The 18,200-nt window shown below is 48.1% G+C and overlaps 1 protein-coding gene across 4 annotated transcripts; it reads right to left on the bottom strand.

The window, feature by feature from the left end:
• RPS6KB2 (ribosomal protein S6 kinase B2) lies at positions 1-16,374 on the bottom strand. 4 transcript variants are annotated; one of them, XM_083728399.1, is made up of 15 exons: positions 16,083-16,374; positions 15,667-15,701; positions 13,675-13,798; positions 9,556-9,624; positions 9,352-9,466; positions 9,118-9,175; positions 7,000-7,100; positions 6,549-6,639; positions 6,316-6,406; positions 5,703-5,810; positions 4,431-4,493; positions 2,976-3,053; positions 1,791-1,898; positions 1,539-1,651; positions 1-1,278 (listed from the first exon to the last, which is right to left on the bottom strand). In XM_083728399.1, exons 1-15 carry the CDS (start codon positions 16,155-16,157, stop codon positions 1,113-1,115), a joined length of 1,395 nt encoding a protein of 464 aa, XP_083584525.1. In that variant the 5' UTR covers positions 16,158-16,374; the 3' UTR covers positions 1-1,112. The 4 variants fall into 4 exon arrangements, with proteins under 4 accessions (XP_083584525.1, XP_083584524.1, XP_083584526.1 ...); XM_083728398.1 differs by having other exon boundaries at positions 9,319-9,466; positions 16,083-16,235; XM_083728400.1 differs by lacking the exon at positions 16,083-16,374 and adding an exon at positions 15,973-16,070 and having other exon boundaries at positions 9,319-9,466.
• Between the last annotated feature and the right edge of the window lie 1,826 nt (positions 16,375-18,200).

Here is an 18,200-nt window from a genome sequence, read left to right as displayed (position 1 = left end):
CTGCATGTCACTGCCCTCTAGAAGCAGCAGGATAGAGGGCACTGAAGCACTCGCTGCAAAGACAGCTACAGACTGAAGGCAGTTCACTGCCCCATCCCATGGACAGAGCAGAAGCTGCTTTTGCCCTGTGTTGCCTATTGACCCCTTCCCGTTTGCACCTAGCTTGCTCGATCGCCTGCCCCGCCAAAAATGCAGCCTGAGTTTCCATTTTGTTTTGAAAGTTTCCTATGACAAATAAAGTAGAGGGGAGATAAGAGACACCGTAGCGGTCTCCTTGTGGACTGAAGCACAGCATGGCTCTCTCCTACCATAACTGTACTACTTGGCAAAGGCCAAGCTTCATGGGCATCGTGGCAGCAGTCCACAGAAACAAGCTGTTAAATCCTTGCCACTTACCAGCCCATCGTCTGGGCGGCAACTAGACCGCTAGGATTCACTCACAGTCAAGGGTACAGAAAGAGGCACTGCTAGATAGGTAGTAGCCCGGGGGAAAGACTGACCTGGCCACGGCCACTTAGGGAGCAGCATCAGTTTTTGGCACTTGGTCACACTGGGGAAAGTAGACGGGTGCAGACGTTTCTCGCGAGAGGGTGCAACTCCACCTAGTAGGATTCGCTCAATCCTTTCCACCTGGTCAAAGTTGCGCCCCTTGCTTTACAAGTCCTAAAGCTTTAATTGCCACGGGTCTGGCAGCAGCGAGGAGAGCCAGACTGCATGTCCTAACAGCAAAGTCCTCCCTACCCCCAGTTCACACTCACGCAAAATGCACCGCCAGTAAGATGGCAGTGTACTCAGCCCCGAGGCAGGCGCCCTCTGACCGATCCTTTGTGTGTCTCAGCTTCCCTCTGTTCCCACCACGTTTCACTATATATTTCAAAAGAAAGCACCTCACGTAGGGATCGTTCCCTATGACGGAAAAGCACCAACACCACACCACCCTTTGCAGCTGGGAGGGAAGGTGGCCCCTTGCAGCAGGGGAGAAAAGGTGCTCCCCAAACAGGGCTTGACGTTGCTGTGGCACAGCTCTCTCCACCTCTGAGCCCCCGTCCACCTGGGCAACCAGAGCGCTCCGCCCTGCCAAGGCGGACGGTCCAATGATCTTGCTGCCTCCGCTACCGGGCCCGCCCCCGGCCCTTCTTCTTCTTGGTGCCCGATGGGGTTTTGATGGGCAGCGGAGCGGAGACTTCTGGCACCAGCATGAGCGAGGGCGGCGACAGCTCCATCTGTTCCGTGCTTGTGCTTGGCTTGAAGGCTTCAAAGGGTGAGAACTTCAATGGACTGCAAAACATGGGCTGGAGTTAAGCCAGTTCCTGACTTCACCACTTACATGCCTCCCTGTCCTCTCCTGCCCCCCATTCCACATAGAGCCACAGGTATTGTAGCGACCAAGGCCCAGACAGCGCAGCCGTTCCCCTGGGGAAGGGATGCCAGAGATAACATTTATTGTCGTAAATAAGGCCCTGCGCTCACCCTGCTTTTGCCCTAGTCCCACGAGGAATGCACTCTAGAATCTAGGCCACCTTGTGGCTCTCTCTTACCTGACAGGGGTGCGGGGGCTGCTGTTGAGACGGCGGGGAGATCGCAGCTTGGGCTGGAAGGAAAAGCCTTCCTTGATGCTCTCCAACACTGATGGGGCTACGTAGGTGAATCCCTGCAGAAGGAAACAGCTGGTCAACACGGCTACGATCCGGGCCGCTACTGCAACCTCAGGATTTGGTTTCATTCAGAAGCAGCAGCAGCCCTGCAGCCCCTTTGCTAGGGAAAGGCAAACACTGCTGCATGTCCCTTACCAAGAAGGCCTGGTTGGCGCTCTCGCTGAGGAAGCCATCATCAGGACTATCCACGGGGGTCTGCCGGGTGAAGCGGGTGTCAAACTGGCTGACATCGTCTTCGGATTGCTGCAGGTGGGAAAGGGAGGAAGAGGTGATCAGTATACAATGGTACCTTGGTTCTCAAGCGGCTTAGTTGCTGAACAAATTGGCTGCCGAACGCTGCAAACCCGGAAGTAAGTGTTCCGGTTTGCAAACGTTTTTCGGAAGCCGAACATCCGACGCGGCTTCTGATTGAGTGCAGGAAGCTCCTGCAGCCAATCGGAAGCCGGGCCTTGGTTTTCAAATGGTTTTGGGAGTCCAACGGAAGGGATTAAGTTTGTGAACCATGGTACCACTGTACAGAGAGCAAGAGAACTAGTAGGAGTTCCAGGGAGACACCACACCGCCCTCCTCTGGGCTGATTAGGCAGGGCAAATTGGTACAGGAAGAATGGAATGCAGAGGTACTATAGCCCACCTACAACAGCTCAGCTCACTCAACATGGATTAATTATCCATTTAGCCATCCTGTTTTTCTTACACTGCATCTTTGATCTCTGCCATCAATTCCATGTATGGTTATGAGGAAACAGAGTTGTCACCCATTTTATCAACTACCCACGCAAACTAAGGGCTGCTATTTTGACCAGGTAACAAAGAACATGTGGTAGTTCTGGTAAACCTTTTTCCAAACCCGGCATCCTCCAGATATTTTGGTTCCATTGTTGCTGACCCTTGGGCCATGCTGGCTAGGGCTTAGTTCAAAGCATGTGGTGGTCCTCAGGTTTGGGGAGTCTGTTCCACAGGAGCCACACAGTTAACCAACCAAGGTTAGCCACAACTACACTGGAATTGCCCAAGGGGTGAAGCTAAGAAGGACAGAGTGAAATGATCTGATAACAGATCTTTGGATAAATCTTGCACTAGGATCTGGGGAAAACAACACAGCACCTTAGCAGAGCTCCCGTGCAGAGGGAGGGAGACATAGAGCACATGGGTTTAACAGGAACTGTGGCTTTTAGCCAGCCAAAGGAAAGGGTGTGTGGCGCAGAATGCAATTACTGTTTCAGTTTCATAAGCTACAACACAGGATTAAAGTGTTGAGAACCAAGAAGGCCATGGGCTGAAATATGGGCTAGGTAAGAAGAAAGGAGTGGGGTCCTACCAGTGATGGCCGGAAGGGTGGATCAACTCTCCTAGCCAGCAAGTCATCCCAGTTAATGTGTCGGAAAAATGGGTGTCTCTGAAAGGCAAGGCAGGGAAGTTATTGCTACCCAGAACTATCTGAAGTTCCTGAAACAAAGCAGCCCTCAAAATCCTAAAATTTGAGGCTGCTCTCATAATGCCTGCAGGTGGAAAAATTGCACTCCACAGATTTATAGTTATGGTGTCAGGAAAACTCCCCCCACCCCCACTTCCTTGTCTATCAAGCACAAAAGCCAGAGAAGCAGGATGGCTACAGTGCTCATAGACACCACAGTGGCTACCCATCACTCGAACACCAAACAAAAAGCTGACTTCCTCTTGTAAAATTCCCATTTGTGGTCATTGCAACTTGGCAACAAATGTAGGCCTTTTCAAGTACAGAATTGGGGCCCAATCTGCATGTTTCAGAAAATGAATTAGAGGTACAGCCTTCTAAAGATGGTGCCACTTCAGAATGTGAATATTGGATCAGGGATTGGAGTGTTTCCTAGAAGAACAAAATTTTCCTATCTATAAAAGTTAGCATGTCAAGGAGAAGATTCTTGGCACCACAGTCCATGGGGGGCTGTACTGCATGCTTTTTTCCTGAATGTAGAGCTCAGTCCTGATTGACTTCAAATTAAATGGGTGACTTGAACAGCAGAACACCATATACAGCTATGGGTGAAAATCAGTGGTCACAAAATTATTGAGAAATGGTGGTGAAAAGGCTAAGCACAGACCACGAAAGTCACATTGTGTGTGCCAGATTTCCCTCCCCTTAACATAGTGCTGCTTACACAAATGGTATAGAACGTAACATTGGTTTTCCCAACAAGCTTTCTCCAACGATCTTCTCAGCTACTAAAATTGGCATACAGGTGAATCACCAGGTATCAGTAGTGCAGAATTTTATGAGCTGAGAAGAAGAAAAACCCTTGGGAGGGGATGAAGGGAGAAGAGGGCAGGAGCCTGGAAAGGACTTCAGGTTGCTTCTATCTGGCCTATCCTATCCAAAGAACTCAGGACTCCCTTAAGAAATGAAAGTACCTCATTGAAATCCTATACCATGAAAAGCTGACTTCTGCAACCTAGATGGTTTCGTTTAAGCACATTTGCAGAAATATACTCTGCTTTAAATCATTATTGGAAGAGGCAAAGAACTATGCAACCTGCTGAAGATTTGGAAATGCTGCCCAGAGCACAGACCCCTCCCTGCTCCACTCCAGAAATTTCACCAGGCAGTGCTTACATATTTTTAAAGGAGAGAAACTTGCCTTTTATAGATTCTTATAAGTATAGATTCTCAGGATTCTGAATTCTTTGCTCAATTCCTGCCACAGTAGGCCTGGAAATGGGCTGCACTTTTGTTTGAGTTCACTAACACCATCTCCATCCAGAGCACAGCCTGCCCCTGTCCCCTCGTCCAATTTACCTGTACGTCTGCAGCATCGCCTGGCCCGCCCCCGATCCTCTGGCTGGCATGCCTTTTGAGGAACTGGGAAAAGAGAGAGAATGCATGGAAGAAATATTGCTCAGGGAAGCTCAAAGGGCAGAAGCAGACTCTTGAAGCAGATGGGACTCACAAGCATAGCACTTCCACAGTAACCTCCGTTTTATTCTACTCAGGACTCTAGAACGCAGGATGAGGTTTGAGTCCACTATTATCAGAACGCTGTTCACATGAACAGGAGTCTACACATCAACTATGGCAGCCTTCCCCCATCTGGCACCTCCAGATCTTATGGACTAGAGTTTCCATAACAGCAAACAACTGGCCATGCTGCCATGTCATCACCACCATCCATGGAGGCACAAGCTTCCACCTGCTTCCCTCCCCAACACTAGCCAGTACCAGGCACACGGCCTGCCCCTCCTCACTGCCTCTCGGGGCAATGGAGCACTCGGTGAGAGAGGTGCTGCTGCCCTCCACCCACTACATCCCCATCCATTTCAGCTTGTATGCTCTGCAGCATCAGCTTCTGCACCAAGTACTTCCTGAAGCTGAGAGATTGAGGACAGGCCATACTGGAGAGACAGCTGGCCTCTCCACCATGACTGGTGATTACAGGAAGGGAAGAGGTGGTCACACAGCAGCCACAGGCAAGAGAAAGGAATGGCAAGCCCCCTCCTCCCGCTTCACCATTTCCAAGCTTAGGAGGAAGATGATCGTCTGCCTGGTGGTATGTAAACTATGCACACACATGCACACTCACACACACAAACTTCCCAGTTCTAGCAGCTCTGGGAAGAAGGAAATGGTAGGTCATGTACTGAAAGGTACTGGGCAGTTCTGGTTGATGTCAGCATTGCAGGGGGTTGGACTGGGTAACCCTCAGGATCCCTTCCAATTATACAGATCAACGATTCTGCTCTTGAGAGCCATTCTGAGCTTGGAACCAAGATGGGGACAATCACTGGGCTGGTGCTGAACCTCAGGGGTTCCTACCTCCAAAGCTGAGTGTCACATTGAATAGAGACACGCTCCCCTCCCCATCTCTCTCAAGAACCACAAGTGGTTTGGCTGCCAAAGTATGCTTGCCCTGCCTACCCTTACATACCCATACCCATAAGTAATGCATTTATTAAAGCATATAAGCAGCATTTGCAAGATGCCCGGGGGAGGAAGGTGTGATGGCAACCTAAGCAACAAGACAGTCAAAAATGCAATCTGCAGGACCCAATTCAATGACAGGTGGGCTGGTACCTTCTTGATCAGGTCACGGGCATCGGGGGTCAAGTAGGGTGGAAGCGCCAACTTCCCTTTCAGGATCTTGTCCATGGTCTTTTTGCGGTTTTCAGCTGTAAATGGCGGCTGCAAGGCAGGGACACAGAGGGTTCAGCAGAGGAGGAGGAAGAATCTGCTTGGCAGCTCAAGAAGTGCAGGTGGCCAGGGTGGGGAGAAGGGAAACAGAGAGGTAAAGGCTAAGGGGGCAGCATGGAAACCAACAGCAAAACATTGGTGCAAACCCTTTGAGAATAGAAGTTGGAGACAATGAAGTTGTGCTAGGCCCCGGGACAGAGAAATGAAGACACACAGACAAGGAAGCAGCAGCAGTCCCCCCCCTTCAAACGCCTTACTAGACAGTACTAGTAGTGAGATGTTGCCATTTCCCCCCCAGAACCTGTTCAGTTGGTTGCTTGGTATCTAAGACCACTGCCAGCTGAGCCAGATACAAGGCTATCTGCAACCCGACCCATCATTAACCACTGATCTACAATTCCTCCCTCCCTCAGTCACGTGTGGTATCCCTTCTGTAGACACCCTGTGCCCTGTTGCTTCCAACACCGCCTTCAAACACAGCATGAGCGAGACTTGCCGATCCAGTGAGCATGTCGTACATCAGAGCACCGAGGCTCCACCAATCCACTGCTCGGTTGTGGCCGCTGCGCAGCAATATCTCTGGGGCCCTGGAAGGCAAGTGGGGGGGCGGGGGCAGAGGGAGAAATAATATTGTGATGGTAGTCACCCACATATATTTCCCACCCAAACTGAACCGGAAGAAAGCATGTGCTGATTTCTCAAAAACGCCCAGGAGTCCATGTCACCTACATGTATTCTATGGTGCCACAAAAGGTGTGGGTGACAGCGCCGTCGTGGATGGACTCCTTACAGAGGCCAAAGTCCGTCAGCTTAATGTGCCCTGCAGAAGAGGAAACCAGGAAAGTGAGTTCCGGTTACTGCCTTGGCAGTAACTTCGAGATTAGGTTATTTTAATGTGCTCCGTGTGGGGATGCCCTTGAGGATAACTCGGAAACTTCAACTGGTCCAAAATGCATTTGCTGGAAACCACAGAAGGGAAGAGTTCTTTTGTTCTTGAAACTTGTGGTGGTTGGGACTCTGATAGAGAACAGGGATGGGGCTCTGTATTCAAAGGGTGAGGAGTGGATAATAAATTAGCATTATGAGTAATAAATAAACTGAGGGAAAGGAGCATACTGAAACCAAGGTACCCCCCCATCCACACACACTCCTTTTGCACACTGGGAATGCTGCTGCCTACCCTGGCTGTTTAACATGATGTTCTCAGGCTTGAGATCCCGGTAGATGATGCCACTAGAGTGCAGGTGACCAAGGGCCAGAGTGATCTCACTCAGATAGAAACTGGAAGAAGAGGGGAAAGTACTCAGTCAGCAGCAGGAACACAAGCCACCCAAACAGTTCAGAATGGGCTTGCCATGTCAATATTTGAGGAATCACCGGTCCCAACAACAGGCAGCGCAAACTGCTAACAGAAAGCCTGGTGTCAATCAAAAGGGGAGGGCAATCCACAAAATTCAGTCCATCTGTGGGACTAAAGGACCCAATTGCTAAGAAAGCAGCTGGATGGGAAGTTGCATCTTCCAGTACAGCCAGGAATACCTGTTTGGTGCAGGTAAGTCAAGGTTCCTTTTGGCTTGGGGAAGTGGAAAGAATGTGATGATTTCTGGAATTTTAATGAGCAGGGGCAAGGCACCCAAAATTTACTCTTCATTAAAGACCTACAAGTTCCCAAGAATCCTTTCTGAACGTCATTGAGTCATTTGCTCCAACGTGCCTCAAGAGCGTGGTTGAGCAATCCAGTATTTTATGCTGGTGTTTATTGCATTACCTCATGCCCACCCACTTCCAGCAACAGTTAAAGCTCTGGAAGCCCCACAGAAGAATCATCAGGGTTGAGAACAGCTACATGCATTTATAGGGCACTCCTTCCTGTCAGGCCGGAGGGAGGAGCAGCAACATGCCGCTGCACACAAATACAATGACCCTCTTTCATTGGACAACAATGGGGAGAGCTGCCTTATTTGAGAATGCTCGATCTGCTCCTCTTCCCTGGTTGGCAAGTGCTTTTGAATTTCTGTCACATCTGCATTTTTCCCACTGTGCATTTATCTCACCGTGTGCACTATGGATTTTTAAAACAGCAAGCTTGTTTGATGTTACAGTGCACGCAGGAGATAAACCAATGCCGTGGCTGCAGGAGGAGTCATTTCAAGTGAATTTTTGCAGTTGTACCAGGCACAATTTTCCATGGGGTCATCTTATTATGCAGATCTATGTTCAATGGCCCCCATGATGTGAGCAAGACCAGTCACAAGGGGTGTTAGCTCAAAATCACTGCCCTGGCTAGCTGACAATTTTGTGTTGCCTGATGCGCTGGACTCTTCCCAGAGGGCTACCAGTCCTTGAATACGGTAGCTGCTCAAGGGTTAAATCCCCAAAGAAACAGCTCTGAGACTGAAGCTGTAATTTTTAATAGGTACTCAAGTCAGATTAGGTGTGCTCTAAAAAATCCACATAGTAATACAAGTCACTGTGGATGTTCAACTGACAGTGGTGCTTAAAAAGACCAATACAATCTATTTTAGAATAAATTGTTACAGGTGAAGGCAACAAAAATTCATATGAGGGAAAGGACACTGATTAAAGCAGTACTGCTAAACACACAACAGTAAACTATGCTCAGCAGACTGGGATTTATTTCCAAGTAAACACACAGGGGATTGAGTCACCAATGGAACAAAGGCAGGGCAGGCTGCACCCTATGATGTTTGTCCTGAGAAGATAAACAACAAAATCTCTCTTTTTTCATGGATCAAGTAAAACCAGATGGTCCAACCTACTACTCATATGGCAGATTAGTTTAGTAATGTCATCCAGATAGTTCAAAAAAGAGAGCCACATTAGAAGACAAGGTTTTTGTTTTGCTTTAAAGAAACCACACCAGGGTCATTTTCCTATATTTATCCTGCATTGTTCAGTGAGCACAAAGCTACTGAATTGTCACCGTTAAGGATCTGGGCCAATTTTCCATCCCATGTTCAAACAATAGATTAGGTTAGGATTTTCAAACAGTCTTGGCTTTGTTTTGTTTTGAAAGGCATATCCATAAAACCCATTCATTCAAACCCTACCTACAGAACTGCTGCAAGTGGTACAGAGCAGAGATGGGCCACCTAGGCCCCTCCAGGTGTTGTTGGGCTACAACTCCCACAATCCCTGACCATGTGGGTGGCCACAGATTTCCTACCCCTAACACAAGAGATTATATGGCCAGTGTACGAAGCAGGAGAGAGATCCTGCAGCTAACTCCAGTCCTCCCAACTACCCTCATTCAGCCTAGAGTGGTGCTTGCACTGACCAGGCTGTGTCCTCCAGGAAGATGCCTTCTCGCTCCAGCTGCATGAAAAGCTCCCCACCTAGAAAACACAGGAGGAAGAGAAATCATCAGCTCACACCCCCAAATCCACCTGGAGTTGAAGGGGTTGGCTCCCAGGGAGTTGCACCAAGTCACTGGGACAGTCCCCTTTCCACTGACGGAGGCTGATCTTTGTTTCCATACCACTGAGACATTCCAGGATGAGGTAGAGTTTACCACCAGTTTGGAAGGCATAGATGAGGTCCACAATGAAGGGGTGCTTGATGGCCTCCAAGATATTTCTCTCTGCCCTTGTGTGGGCTGTGTCCTTGGCATTACAGGCAATCTTGGCCTGCAGGAGACACCGAGAGAGAATGAAGGTCCCCGCTACGGGATGAAACGGCACACATACCTTCTACTGCAAAAAGACAGGCAGCTTACCTTCTTTAGGACTTTCATGGCAAATATTTTCCCAGCATTTGTGCCCTGCACCTTCCGTACCTGGAATACCTACAGTGGGCACAGAAGCAATAAGCAAGATGAGCAGCCCGTGGCAGACTGAAGAGGGGAGCCTCATGAGGTCCCACCCATTTTCTAGCTTTGCCAGGTATCATTGGCCCTCAGACTCCCCCATCGTACATCCAGTCTCTGCAACCTTCATCTCCTGTGTGCTCAACATTTATATAAGAGAATGGCACAGGGAACAAGCAAGACTCATCGCACAACATGATGGCAAAAATCCAGAATGGACCAGGTATATCACAGCCCTCAGTACATAGCCCTGGGTACTCTGCACAAGCCTGCTTCAGAGTAGGCATCTAACGATGCCACTGCCAATGACTCACAGCATTGCACCCTCTTCCCCAGGGGCTGCTACAGAACTCAAGGGGCAAAGGGTAGAGCAGCATTTCCCAACCTGGTGCCCTCCAGATATGTTTCGCACTATAATTTTGCATCATTGCAGACTACTGGCCATATTGATTGAGGATGCTGGGCGTTGTAGGCCAAACATCTCGAGAGCACCAGGCTGCAGAAGGCTGGGCTAGAGGGAGGGCAATCCTGTCAAGGACTCAAAAAACCACATATCTGGAAACTAAGCAAGAGAGGCCCCAATCCTGTCAACTACACAACTCGAAGCCCACCTTGCAGCATGAGGGCTGCTTCAACATGATGCAACTCCATGATGCAATGATGCATGTGTACATGTCTATGATGCATGTGCAACCATGCAGGAAGTCCTTTGGGGAAGGGATGACAAAAGCACCTGTTTTTTGTCATACATCTCCTTGAGATGACTGTGTCAAAGGCCCTTAATAAAGTACAGTTGTACCTTGTTTGTCGAATGGAATCCATCCCGGAAGTCTGTTCGACTTCCAAAAACGTTTGACAACTAAGGCGCGGCTTCCGATTGGCTGCAGGAGTTTCCTGCACTCAACTGGAAGCCACGGAAGGGAAGCCACGGAAGCTGTGTTGAATGTTCAGGTTCCAAAGAACGTCCACAAACTGGAACACTCACTTCCAGGTTTACGGCGTTTGGGAGCCAAAACATTCGACTAGCAAGGCATTTGGGATCCAAGGTATGACTGTAATGATGGTGATAATGAATAATAACGGGAGATAGATACACAGCCTGCATGTCTGACTCAGCTCCCATCTGACTGCCCGGGGTCAGTCCCCAGTCACAGTCAGATACCACACATTTGATGAAACTATAGGACAAGGAGAAGTGGGCATGTTATGGTTTCCCAGTCTATTTGCCTTAGCAGATTCATGGAATACAAAAGAAAATCTTAATCAACATGGCATGGTCTTAAAAATAACCTGTATTTTAACTGGTCAACTTTGGCATAAGTCAAACGCTCCCTGCCTCCTACATGCCTCTCTTCCTGTTTCATCCATCTCACTTCCTCCATAAGCCTGAAATTACCTAAGAACCAGATAAACACGAAAAATGATGATCACAAATAAAACTGAGCAGAGTACACAACAAAAAATTTGGAGTCAAATTGCAGGAAAGTACTTACCTTGGGTAAACATAAATTTTAAAGAGGTGTTTAAAGATCACTACTGCCCCCACCTCACAAATTACCCAAGGGAGGGCAACCTAGGAGATAGCTCAGCAAATGGTCATTTGCTGGTGATGGAAGGACAAGCAGGGGCTTCATGGGAAATTGTAAAGATCGGCTTCTACTGCCAGTGAGAGGCCACCTGCCAGGTATCCTGGTCTCCAGTTGTTTAGGGTTTAAAAGTCAGCATGGAAACTTTGAATTTGGTTGGTAGCCAATTGGGAGCCAGTGCAGATATTTAAACAGTGGTAGAAAGCTTCACACTAAGTGGTAGAAAGCTTCCTACTAAGCAGCCTGGCAGCTCTTATATAATATTTGTGAATCTTAGGTTGTTTTTACTCTCACTTTCACACTTACCGTATTTTTCGCTCTATAACACGCACCTGACCATAACACGCACATTGTTTTTAGAGGAGGAAAACAAGGGAAAAAACATTCTGAATGAAACAGTGGATGTATCATTTTTGGGCTTCATGCTGTGGCCACAGACATGTGATCTGATGGTGAATTTGGGATGACCCAATGCAAAGATCCTGAGAATCCCTGTGGATCCATGCTCTGTAACCACGTTTTTGCACCATTGCAGCCCCAGGCAACAGTGGGTGCGTGATTTTTTTGGTGCAGGCTGTAGCCATGGACATGCTATGTGATCTGATGTTGAATTTGGGGTGACCCAATGCAAAGATCCTGAGAATCCCTGTGGATCTATGCTTTTTAACCACGTTTTTGCACCATTGCAGCCCCATGCAACAGTGGGTGCGTGATTTTGGGGGGGCAGGCTGTAGCCATGGACATGCTATGTGATCTGATGGTGAATTTGGGGTGACCCAATGCAAGGATCCTGAGAATCCCTGTGGATCCATGCTTTTTAACCACATTTTTGCACCATTGCAGCCCCAGGCAACAGTGGGTGCGTGATTTTTTGGTGCAGGCTGTAGCCATGGACATGCTATGTGATCTGATGGTGAATTTGGGGTGACCCAATGCAAAGATCCTGAGAATCCCTGTGGATCTATGCTTTTTAACCACGTTTTTGCACCATTGCAGCCCCATGCAACAGTGGGTGCGTGGTTTTGGGGGGGCAGGCTGTAGCCATGGACATGCTATGTGATCTGATGGTGAATTTGGGGTGACCCAATGCAAGGATCCTGAGAATCCCTGTGGATCCATGCTTTTTAACCACATTTTTGCACCATTGCAGCCCCAGGCAACAGTGGGTGCGTGATTTTTTGGTGCAGGCTGTAGCCATGGACATGCTATGTGATCTGATGGTGAATTTGGGGTGACCCAATGCAAAGATCCTGAGAATCCCTGTGGATCTATGCTTTTTAACCACTTTTTTGCACCATTGCAGCCCCATGCAACAGTGGGTGCGTGGTTTTGGGGGGGCAGGCTGTAGCCATGGACATGCTATGTGATCTGATGGTGAATTTGGGGTGACCCAATGCAAGGATCCTGAGAATCCCTGTGGATCCATGCTTTTTAACCACGTTTTTGCACCATTGCAGCCCCAGGCAACAGTGGGTGCGTGATTTTTTTGGTGCAGGCTGTAGCCATGGACATGCTATGTGATCTGATGGTGAATTTGGGGTGACCCAATGCAAAGATCCTGAGGATCCATGTGGATCCATGCTTTTTAACCACATTTTTGCACCATTGCAGCCCCAGGCAACAGTGGGTGCGTGATTTTTTTGGTGCAGGCTGTAGCCATGGACATGCTATGTGATCTGATGGTGAATTTGGGGTGACCCAATGCAAAGATCCTGAGGATCTATGCTTTGTAACCACATTTTAAGTGGGGAGGGAAGGAAAAACACAGAAGGGACAAGGAGCAGGAGAGGGGTGTGCAGAGAAGCAGCTGGCTAAGAATGCAGGAGAGGGGTAGGGAGGAAAGGAAGGCAAAAGTTTTCCCCCACCCAAGCCAGCCAGCCAGCCATCTCTCTCTCTCTCTCTCCCTCCGTCCCTCCCCCCTCTCTCTCTCCCTTCCCCCCTCTCTCTCCCTCTCCCCCAGCAGCACCGGAGCTTGCCTGGAGGGGAGGGGCTTTCCCTGCTCTTTGTTCCGTTTCAGCAAACACAGCAAGGAAACAGAGAAGGGTGGGCAGTAAGACCCTGAGGCAGAATGCAGGAAAGCAGCCGCTTCCTCTTTTCAAGTTTCGCTTCTCTGTGCAGCGTGCAGCCCCGCGATTTGATTTTTGCTTGATTTTTCGGCTCCAGGGACCACACATTCGCTCTATAACACGCACAGACATTTCCCCTTCCTTTTTAGGAGAAAAAATATGCGTGTTATAGAGCGAAATTTACGGTATTTTTAATATTTGTTTTGAGTTATTAATAGCAACAAAACAGAAAAACAGATTGGCTTTTTTGTTTTTGTTGCTATTAATTAGTTGTTGTTCTTTTTCAACAACAGGGGACAGGGATATGTACATTACAAAGCGTAACTGCCCTACTTTCCCCACCCTCCCAATGCACACTACCCCAAAGCACTGCTCACCTTGCCATAGCCACCCTTGCCCAAAACACGTAGCAATTCGAAGCAGTGGGGCCCAATGCGCTCTGGGCCATTGTTGACAATACTCTCAGAGATTTCAATTTCCTCATAATGACCTGGCACCAGTCTATGGACGGGAAAGAAGGACAAGGGAAATAAAGGAACAGCAGAGAAGCTCCTTCAAAGTGAAATCTGACAGTTAAATATATAAAAAGAGTGAAGAGAACCATTGAAACCACAAATTGTCATATGTGTTCTATAAAGGTACAGGCAGGAACTCCAAGATAAGTTAACTGAAGAAAGGTCACAGAAAGCTAATTTCCCATTTCCTCCTTCCCCCTGCAAAGCCTCACTGAATTAACGCAGGGCCTCCCTGAACCATGAGGAATGGAGCATTATTGTAGAGAGGCAGGACCAGGAAATTTACCTCCTGCGAAGTTCCTTAAGTTACATTACCTTAGAACACAAGCAGAGAGTGTTTAGAAATGAAAGAAAACCATTACTCCTCTGGCAATCTGATAGTCTAGATCAGGGGCAGGCCAATTGGATCCTTACCTCCTCCACCCACTGCAGGCCAACTCTGACAGGTGAAGAGACTGTGCATTCAAAGGGCTATAAATGCTGATCAGGGGTTACAACAAGCCTCTTTGAAGACAGTTTTCCTCTGCTAAATGGCAGAAGAAAAATGTCTTTTTGCAGATGTGGTTTGAATCCAAATCATGCTTGCAAACAGGAAACTTTAATGAGGCTAGCTCTCGGCACCAAACAGCTGGTGAGGAACTCTCTAGCCCAGGTGATCCCAGTGAGACTTACTTGCAGAGAGCGCCATTTGCCAAAGGACAACCCGAAGGGCACTTTTGGCTCCTGATTTGCTCCTTTGCAGCTGTATATGTACCTGCCCCACACCTGATGTCACAAATGACATCAGGTGTGAAGCAGGTAGTCATGGTTTGGGGTAAATGGCCTCAAAAGCAAAATCAGGACCCTTGCTGAAGTCTAACTAGAGAATTGACTTTCCTGACAGGTGGTAGAGGAACAGCTTTTTCACACTGTGTGAGAACACATTAGTCACATTCTGACTAATCTATACAGCAACTGCTGCTTGCTCACTGGAACAGAACAAAAGTTGAAAACTAAGGCAAACAGAGTAGATAAGGGTTCTCTGATAGCAAAAGGTACTGAAGGGTATGGATACACTGGTCCACACTTTCCTGAAGTCTTGTTACTGTAGCTACAGGCACAAGACTAAGTTCACATACTCAAGATCTCATAAAATTCCTAGATTGTCAGCACTGAACCCACTGCCAAAGAAATATAAGCTATCTCTGATGGCTAAATGGAAGCTCTGTATCCTGTTAAATGTCAGACACTGCTACCATCACCTCCATGCCCTGCTTTGTGAATGCCCTGAAGCATCTGATCTAGCTGGCTGTTTTTTGGAAAAAATATATGCTCAGCTACACAGGCCTTAGTCTCCAATTCAGCAAGGCAATTATATTACCTCCAACATATTCCCTATGAGAGTGGTAAACAGTGGATTGCATTGGCAGTGGAAATCGAGTGGTGGTAGTTTTAATAAATTTTGCATGTAGCATCCTGGTTAGCTTTACTTCTCCCATCCTATCCCTTTGTTGCCACCCTTCCATCAAAAGGCTGACTGTAAGCTCCTTAGGGCAGGGCCTGTAATTTGACTTACACATTCCTTTGAAGTGCCATCATGTAACAATGACAGCACCATATAACAAAATGACAACATGCCTTTGGGCTTGGGGAGCCTCTAAGTACTAGATGCCAAGACCATCTGACTAGCTGGGAATACAGATGGGCCCCCAGTGACTCACCACGGCAATTCTTGCCAGTCTGCCTATATCTCAGACAAGAAACCTAGTCCAGACAAGCCTGAGAGGCAAGAGGGACAGGGTAAGCTGGTTGTGGTCAAGGAAGCACAGCAAAATCCTCCCATGGAGGCAATGCAGGAATTTGTATTATACTCACTCAGAGCCTGTGTGGCGAAGATCTGGGTCCACCTCCTGAAAAGAGGGGGGGAGAGATGGAGAGACAAAGCAGAGGTCAATCAGTACCAGGGAAAATGGAGTGTCCCAGCCAGTGTGGGAGACGTATTAGGCACTAAGGCTGCAAATATGCTCCACTGAAGCTCAGAGGGGCTGCCTTCTTAGCAGACATGCACAGGACCTCACTGATGGGCTGCGATCCTGTACCAACATGTCTTGAAGGAACCCCCCTTGAGCTCCGTGGGGTTTACTTCCGAGAAAGGATCTATACTATTGCGCTCTTACTTACTGTCTTAACTTGCTTCTTCCCTCCCTCCTTTCCACTCCCCAGCCTGCCTTCCTGCCTTCCTTGCTAGGCCCACCCCCTTTTCCCTTCTATCAGTCTCTAACCCGCCTCACCAAGGCCCCCAGTTCAGGCTCCTCCCCGTCGCTCCCCTCCTCCGTTTCCAGGTCGATGTCGAAGACGCCGGCCATAGCAGGGGATCCCCGATTACCCCTGCGGCCCTCCAGGCCCCGCCTCCCTGAGTGTCGTCATCTCCCCAGCGACGCGGGTGTTATTGTCGTCATGGCACCGAGGCTTCCGCCCTTTCTGCGAGAGCGTATCATAGAGAGGCGGGAGAAGAGTGGCCGCAGTCGCACCTCACTCCCGGTTTCCTGTTTTAAGGGTGCGGGGGAAGTGGTCGTCTCCATTTTACACTGTGAATAAAGAGGGAGAAGTGCAACACCTTCCTGCACGCGCACCCCTTTCTACACACACACAGCCGTTTGTGGTGTGTTGGCAGAAGGGGCTTAACTCTTCTGTTTGTTGCTCCAATTGAAGCACTATAGTCTGTTTTAACCCCACCAAGCATCTCGGGTTGCATAGCCAACGCGGGAAGCAGCGTTATACTGAGAAGACCATTGGGTCCAACTAGCTCAGTATTCTGCACACCGACTGGCAGCGCCTTTCCATGGTTTTTGGGTTTTTTAAAATAATTTATATACCGCGCTATACCTGGGGGTCTCAGGGCAGTTCACAGAATAAAATCAAAATATAAAACCACAAAATACATAATAAAAATAAAAACAACAGACCATCCCTGGGGTGTGCCTCAGCCCTACTGGAGATGTTGAAGATTGAATTTGAGACCTGGAGGGAAAACAGATGCCCTGCCACTGATAATACAAATAAATTATTATTTATACCCCACCCATCTGGCTTGGTTTTAAAGCCACCCCAGACGTCTTACCTGCTGGGGGAAACTTCAACATGATAGTGGATTAACATTTTTCTCTTTCAGAATGTTACAGCTTCCAATCTAGAATAATAAACGACCACAACCAGCTTACCCTGCCCTTCTTGCTTCTCAGGCTTGTATTTAGTAAGGCGTATATGCTCCTTAAGGGACACAGGTTTGAATCCCCATGATGGGGTGAGCTCCCATTGTTCTCTCCCTGCTCCTGCCAACCTAGCAGTTAGAAAGCACGTCAAAGTTCAAGTAGATAAATAGGTACCGCTCCAGTGGGAAGGTAAATGGCATTTCTGTGCGCTACTCTGGTTCGCCAGAAGCGGCTTAGTTATGCTGGCCACATGACCTGGAAGCTGTCTGCGGACAAATGTCGGCTCCCTCAGCCAGTAAAGCAAGATGAGCGCCACAACCCCAGAGTTGTCCAGACTCGACTTAACGGTCAGGGGTACCTTTACCTTTACTATATGCTCCTTAAGGTCAGGAGAACTTGGGGCATCTTTGCTCTCCATCTTCATCTAGATTTGGGCCTGAAAGGCCAAGAAGTGTGGGTGCATGGAGGGTAAGTTTAAGTCAGCACGTGTCATTGCACAACCTGCCTAGTGATCAAGAGGCATGTATGTGAAGACATCAGCCTTAGCTTCTGGTTCTCATGCTTTGTGGAGTTTGAGCCAGTTCAAGATAGCCTTAATTTTGTTGCTAAACCTGCAGGCTTTGTTGTTAGCTGAATCACACCGCAAAGCCATGGTGCCCATAAGGGAATCATGGCTGGTGACAGCTTTCTGCTTTTACTAGAAGTTTATGCTATGTGTGTCATTTGATATTTTTCTATCTGCACAACTCTTACGGTAATTTCTCTGCAAAAATTCCACCTTCTCTTCCATGGAGTGAGGTTGTTCAACAGTGGCCTCTTGTGATAGTTCCAAGAACTGCTATGTTATCCTCTACGTTTACATGGATCAGAAATGAGTCTTGCTGAACCAGAACTCTTCAGTATTTTCAGACCCAGAATCCATCTTAGGTCAACCAAGAATGCATTTGAGAATCCACTTCTTAATTTTTCTACCATTTATTTGTTTGGGGGTAGTATAGCTGTTGTTACACACCTTAGATCAAGTTGTGACACCATGCTGCCAGTAGGTTAATGTGCTAATAGACCATAGCTATAGCCCGCATTGGCAAGTGTAGCAAATCTTGCAGCACAAATCACAAGGTATGCTGAGGAAATGAAAGATGTTTAACATATCTGCTGACTGTTGTTTATTTGCATAAACACTTGGTAAATCTTAGG

The sequence above is a fragment of the Podarcis gaigeae genome (assembly GCF_964106915.1).
Source record: "Podarcis gaigeae genome assembly, chromosome: 1".
Taxonomy (NCBI): Eukaryota; Metazoa; Chordata; class Lepidosauria; order Squamata; family Lacertidae; genus Podarcis; species Podarcis gaigeae.
This window is presented reverse-complemented; position numbering and strand designations above follow the sequence as displayed.